Raw genomic sequence first — 8,513 nt, forward strand, 5'->3', positions numbered from 1 at the left:
CTCGGCGCCGCCGCCGCGGGCCCGCGCGCACGGCTTGGCGCAGTCGGCCAGCAGGGCGCCCGCGCGCTGCTCCAGGAACGCCACCATCTCCGCCACGGAGAGCGCGCGGCCCGCGAAGGCGCCCTCGCCGCCGCCGTCGCCGTGCACGGAGCAGTGCTCGATGCCGCAGGCGAAGGGCTCCGGCGGGGCGCCCCGCGCGCTCGCCTCCCGCACCCGCTCCAGCTGCAGCTTGGCTTTTTTAAGGTCCACCGATTTTTTCCTTCGCTTCGCCGCCCGCCCGTCGATATCCCACGTGCTCTTGAGCTTCACGGGGCCGAAACGGCTGCCGCCGCTGCCCTGCTGGGCGGCGAAGAAGGCGATTTTCTCCTTGGTGTTGCCCGGCTTCACGACGGCCCACACGTCCAGCGGGCCGTCCCCCTCCTCGCCCTGGTGGATCGTGGCAGGCAGGCCACTCTTCTTCTCCCTGGCGCTCGGGCCGTCTGCCGGAGCTTTCCCGCTCATATTGCACATAGTATTCGGATAAAGAAGTCCCAGCAGCTTTCGGGATGGAGGCACGAGGGCGGCTCTGGGGAAAGCRCTCAGTCTGGTGCAGCTGTCGGCGTATTTTTCCTCTTGGGGGGCTCGCTGATGGCTCATAGGGGGGCTTCGCAGCGAGTCCTGGCTTATTTCTGGAGATCGCTCTTTCTTCTGTAACTTGAGATATGGCTTTAGGTGCATCCCAGAGACCCTAGAGAAACAGAAAGGGAAGGGATGAGAGTTGGGGAAGGCGGCGGGCTGGAAGGAGGCCGGGCACAGGAGAAGCCCCTTCCTGCCCACGGCTTCTCCTCACGCCCTACAAGAACTTCCCATGAGACAAGTAAGTTTCCAAGCCCTTTTTTTCCTATTTTAAGTTATATTCACAGCACAACTATAGCTACCTGTTCATGCCAGTGCAATCCTTTGGTCCATTCACTCCTTAATCCAGCCCTAAGGCACACGTGGGTCAAAGCCCTGAGCCTGGCAGCAGCTACCACTTACAGACCAGGAATGGGTAAAGCTRAACAGGGAAGGGAGCAGTTGTGGTCACGTTCATTAACAGCAATTCCACAAGAGAAGCAATCCCATAGTCCGCTACTAACACCCAAAATGAAATTTATCCTGTAATACAAGGGAAAATTTGGCCCCAAGGGAAACTGTGTTATATAAGAGAGCTGAAGAAAAGGAGGGGGAAAAAACTGCAGCCACATCGGATGCTACTGCAGAGAAACCACTTCCAAGCAAGTATTTTTTATGCCCAAGGATTTAACGACCCCAGGACCCTTGGACACCGGTGACACCCCAGCAGTGACGGCGCCTGCCCAGTGCTCCCAGGCAYTCACTTCCCAGTCCTGCTCCTCCTCGGGAGTCACTTTCCACTCACAGCTCCAATGCCAAAGCCCAGGGCGCTGCCACGTGGGATCCCGCTGCCACGTGGGATCCAGTTATCAGGAGGTCCGCGGCTCTTCTCCCCACACCATCACATAAGCACATTATGGCACTATCTATAGATCACATTTCCATGGCAATCTTTGCATTGCTATGATAAAAAGGCTCCTTTCCGACACAGGGATAATCCACGCTTGTTGGTTTAACACCAGCAAGTTCAACGCCACATTCATCCTAATGATGCAAACACGAACAAGCTCAGGCACTGAAGTGGGTTTCCCACCAAAGCAGGGGTTTTTTTTTGTATTTCAGATTTAGCAATTTTAATTCAAAGCGCCAAGCCATAAAGGCTACAAAGTTGGGAAGTTTGTAAGAGCTGCAGTTAATGCAGAGGAGGAGTCTTTACCTAGAAAGATGAGGCCAAGGGGTCAAGCAGACCCTTCCCCAGCAGGCGCGATGGGAGCGGGACACGCAGCTGCCGAGAGGCTGCACGAGGGAGGTCGCTGGTGGTGGATACGGAAAAGCCACACGAGGAACTGGGCAGCCTGGGGACCAAGTAGCTTCTCAAGAGCCCTGTTACCTCTCAGCCAGGCCTGGAGCCTGTGGGTTAGGGCCAGAGCAGGAGGGAGAGCTGAGCAGAGYGCAGCAGGAGGCCGGGGAAGCCTCTCGCGCTGCAGGAGACGCCTTGTTTCACCACTGGCCTCCTTTGAAGCTCTGGTTCCTCCTCCCGGCCCCGGCGACAAACGGCGAGAGGACGAACAGCAAGTCTGAGCAGGGAGGCTGGGCAAGGAACATCAAAGGGAAGGCCTCAGCTCACCCTTGTGCGAGCGTGCACAGAAGCGAGGAGTTCCCCTGGCCTCATACAGCGCTTTGAAGGCCAGAAGGTGGAGAGAGCAAAGGCTGCCATGCTCCTGGCCCTGCAAGGGCCACCACGGGCACCACGTCGCCCTCCACAACCGCAGCCACCCGCGCTCCTCCTACACTGCGCACCAAGACAGCTCCCGCGGACACAGATCCCTAGTCCTGGTCCCTGGGTTAGTCACTCTCCCCACGCAYGTGTTAATTCCGGCTCTTCTTGGAATTGGGTCACCTCCTGCTTCAGTCTGCTTTCCAAAATGCAACCGAGCTATTTTGATTTCCTTCTGAGTTTCCTTCCTAAGACTGCAATGATCTGAAATGAAATACAAGGTAGGAWGCCAAAAGAGATGATTAGAGAGAATGGTACAAGGGGGGTGCTGTGTTCTGCTTCAGCCTAATTTTCTAGAGGATCTGCCTCATCTCTGTTGCACTTTCTGGCTCACCGGGCTGGGACGAGAGCAGCCCTGATGAGAAGCAGGCAAATCAGTGCAACGAGCTGCTGCAGAGAAYGGTGCTCATGGTCCTCCTGTCTGCATCCCAGACTCATCTGCGAGGCGGGTACAACCAAGYAGGACAAGGGGCAGTGGGGACAAGGTGAAGCCCAGGCAGCTCCGTGTGGCCGTGAGGAAGAACTTGTTTGGTGTGAGGGTGCCCGAGCCCTGGCCCAGGCTGCCCAGCCCAGGGAGGCTGTGGAGGCTCCTGCTCTGCAGATCTTCCCAAGGCGCCKGGATGCGCCCGGGTGCCCCGTGCTCTGGGTGTCCCTGCTGGAGCAGGGGCTGCGCTGGGGGATCCCTAGGGATCCCTGCCAACCTCAGTCATTCCATGGCTCTGTGGTTCTGCAAAACACTCAACAATTTCACACCCTGGAAACGCCCAGCAAGGGGCAGGAGATCCCGTTTCACCTACAAGTCTTCCACCCCGGGGTGCCTGCAAGCCRACCTGCCTCCGTTTTCCAAGACTTTCTCGGGGTGGTTTCAGGAATCCGGCAGCACAATCAGCTCAACACTTGTCATTAGGGGGAACTGCAGAGGAGGGCGAGACCAGAAGGAGAACAGGACCGGGCTGGTTGCTCCAACACGCTGAGAGGACACGTTCAGCCAGCAAAGTTGGTTCAGCTGCTCAGAGCTATTTCTGCTCCGTGGAGAAAGACAAAGGGGAGAGTTAGGCCTCACCTACTGCAGGTTTCTCATTTAAGGTTGTATTTCCCCGCCGCGTTTCGGTTAGTCTCCGGCCAAGCCAACAACACTATTTAAGGTTGAAAAGTTATAATTTACATAACAAACTTATGCCTTAGTCAGAAGTTGTCCTGCCAGAATAACTGCCTCATTTGAATTCAGCATTCAATTCATTGTACCATTTTAATGGATCCAGAATTAAAGAAAACCTCCCTTTAGTGGCTTCGGAGGGCTACAAAGGAGCACTGCTAATTCCCTCTGACCAACTGCATCTAGTGCCACCTGCCTCCAAGATTTTGGGCAGCAGAGAGGAGAACTTCCTTTCAAAAGGCATTTTTGCAGTGGACCTTACCTGAAAGTGTTGCTTGGAAAAACAAGCTCCCCCTGCCCTGATACCCACTTTGCTGTGAGGTAACAAGGAAAAGGTTTTGGACAAGTAACTCGGCCTCTCTCCTGCATGGAATCAGGAGCAGGTTTCAGTCCTCACTGCTGGAGCTGGAGCAGAAACTGCTCTCAGTATGAAGCAGGGCCCAGTCCACAGCCCATCTCCCCTTGCAACACCTCAGCGCCTGCGAGCGAGAACTGCAGCAGCTGCAGCAAGGTTTTAATATTTAAAAACACTAAAGATAGCTTAAAAAGGTAAAGTTGGTGACAATTCCCTCTGACACTTAACACCAGAATAACTCTGTTTGCTTTCCTCCTTTTGATAGGTTATCAAACTATCTAATTTTATCTGTGGAGACAATAACTTTGGAGCAGTTCATGCAGTAAACACAGGAGGCTTTTGATTCCCAAAGCACAGTTTTGAATTGCTGATAAGAGACAGCTCTGCCAAGAATCAGCAGCAGGAAAACAACTAGCAGTGCTGTCCTTTAAACAGCTATGCCATCATTAAGCCAGGGAAATAAAAGGGATGGTTTTCCCAGTGCTAATCCACGGTGTCTTGGGCACACAGGAAAAACAGGACACTTGAGCTTCTGGAATGAGCTTGCTGTTTGCACAAGTTGCAACCGTGGCTTGTTTTCACACTATGGCTTTATCAAGATTGAGCTGAGAGATAAAGAAATCTATGCATGTAGAGGTGTGCACGCATACCTGTTTTCCCAACCAAAATAAAATCCCATAAACTGTACTCCTGAGTTGATCAGGACCTTTCTGCATCCTTTTGCATTTGCATCTTCAAAATCACAGTGGCCTAAACATATTTGTTTCAGTGGAAATCCCAATGAGCAAAAGCTGGAAGGAAAGATGGGAGTTTTGGCTACTCTTTCCAGGAATYGCCTCCATGCTCCGGGCTGAGGAGATTCCCACAGTGCCCTATGAAATGCAGCGATTTCCCCAGCTATCAAGATCAAACACACAAACCACCACCAAAAAAAGCACAATCAACCTGAGCATCCAAACTGAAAGCTCTCCGGGCAGGGCAGCAGCACTTCCATCCCAAGACCTGCATTTCCTGGGAACTTCTTTCTGGAAATGTGAGCTGCAGGCTGCGGAAGGCGCTGGTGCTGCRCCAGCCCTTGGGACACAGTAAACAGATATGAGCAGAGAAAGAAAAAAGAAAAACTAGCAATAATAAAAACCCACTTCACGCTTAACCTCTGGCAAGACGTTTCTCCTCCCTGGCACCCGCTGCTCCATCTGGGAAGCTGGAAGCATCAGGGATACRGGCAGTTAGGAGAAGCAGAGCCAGGTGCAGCACTATGCTCCAATCAAGCACCGGTTGTTCCTGGATGGCGGATGCTCCGGACCTGCTCTCCGGGCCRATGCCGGCTCCGTGCACGCTGCAGAGACCATGGCTTCAAAGGCATTCCCGGGCTTCATGGGGTGGGATAGATGCAGGGTGGACAGTGCTGCTTCTCCCTGCAGTTTGCTCGGGCGTGTGGCCAAGCTCGGAGAGGCTCCGGGCTACACAGGAATCCCCTTGGCAGGCCTGGCTTTGGCTTACAGTGCCCGTGGCAGCTCTGACTTTATAGGCGCTCTATAGGCACCCGAAACTTAATGCTGGAACCCCCAGGGCCCCCCCTGCCACACGGGATGTTCCAGTAACCCCACTGGGGGAACACAGGAGGCTGCCCCATGGATACAGCCAYACTCGGGAGCTACAAATCGTGCCCAGATCCCAGGTTTTCCCCCAGCTGAGATTTCCAACAACAGCTTCTGCAGCCAAGCTTTACACACAGGCTACGCATRCTCACATTTAAGGGCTCCCACCTGTCTTATCTGCCTTTGAACTAAATGAGAGGGAATCGGATGGATAAATCTGCCCCAGGAAACACTGAGGAGGAGGAAGGCAGCAAGAAGGAAGAGGTGGTGGCAGGTTTCCAGAGCCAGAGCTGACCAGAGATTCCCAATATTACAGAAAGGGTGATGCATTTCCTTCTGGGGACCTTACCTTCCCTAACATTCATTCTCTAATTTAACTGCAACACAGCCAAGATCTTCTCGGGCACCGTGGCCAACTTTTCTTCCCTGGACAGCTAACGAACCAGCACAAAGTGACACTATTCAGTGGCCACCTTTGTACAGACTTGATGAGAAAGTAGGMAAGGCAGCAGGAATTAACCCTGGCCTGAACCGTGACAAGGAGRCTCAAAGTTGAAGACAGGGAATCAGCAAAAACAGGTCTGCAGGCAAAGCATGGGGTTGCTCTTTCAAAACTCAAGACCTACAGGAACCGGTTCCCCAATTCAGCTCAATGGAGGTACAGAGGGTTTCCCTGCAGACACCTCCAGCCAGGAGGTGTTTTCCAGGCATGGAAAGGCATTTCCAGCACATCCCACAGCGGAGCAGAAGAAACTGCAKCTCAACATATCATTGCCTCGCAGAGGCCTCAGATCACCTGCGAAATTTTAATCCTAGATATCCAAATGCCTAGGAATAAGTGTGAGAACTGGGGAAGTGTTGGTCCCTGGAAAGCAACAGCAAAAGGTTGGTTGGTTTGTGAGAAAGGACGGAGGGCAAATAGGGTCGTGAGCAAGGTCAGGGCAGAGGTCAGCACTACCCTTGGTAGACCTCAAAACACTCAATTTAGGAGTTTGCTTTGCTTGTGAAGAGGGGTTGACCGCGAGGGCAAAAGGCCAGGGGTTAATTTGAACAGGAATGTGGAAGTGACCAAAAATAAGTGGGAGGGACCTCAAGAAGCTTCGTGCAAATAGAAAGAGGAGCTCATGTCAATTTTGGAATCCAAACTAGGCAAGATTCACAAATTACGGGCCAAGAAGCAGGAATTTTGAACCTCTGGAGAGGCAACTATTTTTGAATGGGTTAAGTGAATGTGTCACACATATTGAAGGTGACACTGCGAGGGAGAAAAAGCACAGGGGAGAGCTCACAGCCCTCTAGCTGCCTGGAATAAAAAAGGCATTTTGCAACCAGAGAGGGTCACAGAGACCCAGAGCAAAGAGGGGAGAGTTCAACACACAGGACTATCCTGAAGAACCTTGAGGGAAATGATCTTTCTGAAGGACACATACAGTGTCCTAGTTGCATGGGCTTTGGAAGCCAGAGGGAGCTCAGCACAAATACAGCAGCGGCAGTGCTAGGAAGGCCGAGCAGGAACCAAACACCAAGCAACAGAAACAGAAAGCTTCTACCTGTACAGATASATCTGCCACGTTGAGAAACAGCTTGATCTAGGACAGGAGAGGGGCAACACGTGGTTGCTTTGGGGCCAGGCTGCACGTTTACAAAAGCAGCTTACGGGAGATATCGCCTGGGAAAGCAAGAGGCCGGKTGACCCAGCAAGTCTCTTCCAGGGCTAAATTACTATCAGACGAACGTCGCGAGCCCGCGCTGTCTACCCAACCACAGAGAGCAAAGGTTAATGTCTGCTTTAAACCCACACAGCCTCAGGAAACCAGAGAGCTGGCTCCCTTCCTCCACACAGAGGAAGCATAGCAGTCTTAATTTCAGAAAAAAAAATATATATATATATATTTAATTTTTTTGAGTAGCTTGAGCTCAAACTGGCATGTTCATGCATTTGCATAAGGACACATTGTTCCGTGCAGTGTTCCTATAACAAGATGCAGTGAGAGGCGTTCGCTTAATTGCCACATAAGCACAAGTGCTCAAAACCAACCGTGCATTTCTTATCAAGGGGCGGCGCAGGAGCGCGAGCAATACAGAATATAAGCTAAAACTAATCTAATTACTCACTGTGCAGCAAGGCAGAGCACCACAGCGACTGCCAGCGCTTCGCTCGCTTTAAGCTGCCGGCGTAAGKTGAAGACCGCTATGGCAAGCTGTCCTCCTGCTCAGTTTTACTTCAAAGCCCTACTCCCAAATTAATTTACAGATGTTGCTAGAAAGAAAAAGTAAAATATATACATATATATACACACACACATATACACACATACATATATCTATCAGTCGTGGCCAGCGATAGGACTAGAGGAAATGGCCACAAACTGAAGCACCAAAAGTTCCTCAGGAACTTCAGGAAAAGTTTCTTGACAGTGAGGGTGCCAGAGCCCTGGCACAGGCTGCCCAGAGAGGCTGGGGAGGCTCCTGCTCTGCAGTCTCCTTCTCTGGAGATCTTTAAAATCTACCTGGACGCAGCCTGTGCCATGTGCTCTGGGTGACCTTGCATGTGCAGGGGGTTGGACTAGATGATCTCMACAKGTCCCTTCCAACCTTAACCRTTCTCTGATTCCACCTCAAAGGCTTCTCCAAGCACTGTGCCAGCTGCAGTGAATCTGAAGCTGTCACTATCAAATCAAAACRCCAGGGAACATCTCTGCCCTTGAGCCATTACAGGGTTTCACCGGGGAAGCGACGCGGAGCCGAAAGCAAGACCCGAGCGCACGGGCGCGCGCGGCACCGCGGGCAGCCTCGGAGGCCCCTGGGGCCGTCGCGCCGCTCGTACCGTTTCGCTTGCAGGAAGGCCGGGGCGCCGAGCGGGTCCCTGTGCAGGCCGGCTCTGCAGGAGCTCCTCATGGTCCCGAGCGCGGCCGGCGCGGCGCCGTCAMTGCCAGTCCATGGCGGCGCGGGCTCGCCGGGCCCCGCGGCAGCGCCGGGGCTCCGCTGCCTGCAGGCTGCAGAGACAKGGGGGGAACAAGGGGATCGCGT

At 53.2% G+C, this 8,513-nt stretch overlaps 1 protein-coding gene and 1 long non-coding RNA gene across 2 annotated transcripts in view; both read right to left on the reverse strand.

Annotated features, from left to right (window-relative positions):
* The window catches only part of FBXO34 (F-box protein 34), a 10,306-nt gene extending 1,897 nt beyond the window's left edge, over positions 1-8,409 (reverse strand). The window contains exons 1-2 of the mRNA XM_026051487.1: positions 8,311-8,409; positions 30-727 (exon numbers count right to left, since the gene is read on the reverse strand). Coding sequence (XP_025907272.1) covers positions 30-727; positions 8,311-8,381 — 769 coding nt within the window. The 5' untranslated portion in view covers positions 8,382-8,409. The remainder of the gene's footprint in view (positions 1-29; positions 728-8,310) is intronic.
* LOC112957802 lies at positions 3,305-7,766 on the reverse strand. The gene is made up of 2 exons (XR_003251274.1): positions 7,599-7,766; positions 3,305-3,393 (listed from the first exon to the last, which is right to left on the reverse strand). It is a non-coding gene; the product is annotated as an uncharacterized LOC112957802 (long non-coding RNA).
* Positions 8,410-8,513: the final 104 nt, after the last annotated feature.

This window comes from Nothoprocta perdicaria, unplaced genomic scaffold (genome assembly GCF_003342845.1).
Source record: "Nothoprocta perdicaria isolate Ctin4 unplaced genomic scaffold, notPer1 scaffold_76, whole genome shotgun sequence".
NCBI classification, from domain to species: domain Eukaryota; kingdom Metazoa; phylum Chordata; class Aves; order Tinamiformes; family Tinamidae; genus Nothoprocta; species Nothoprocta perdicaria.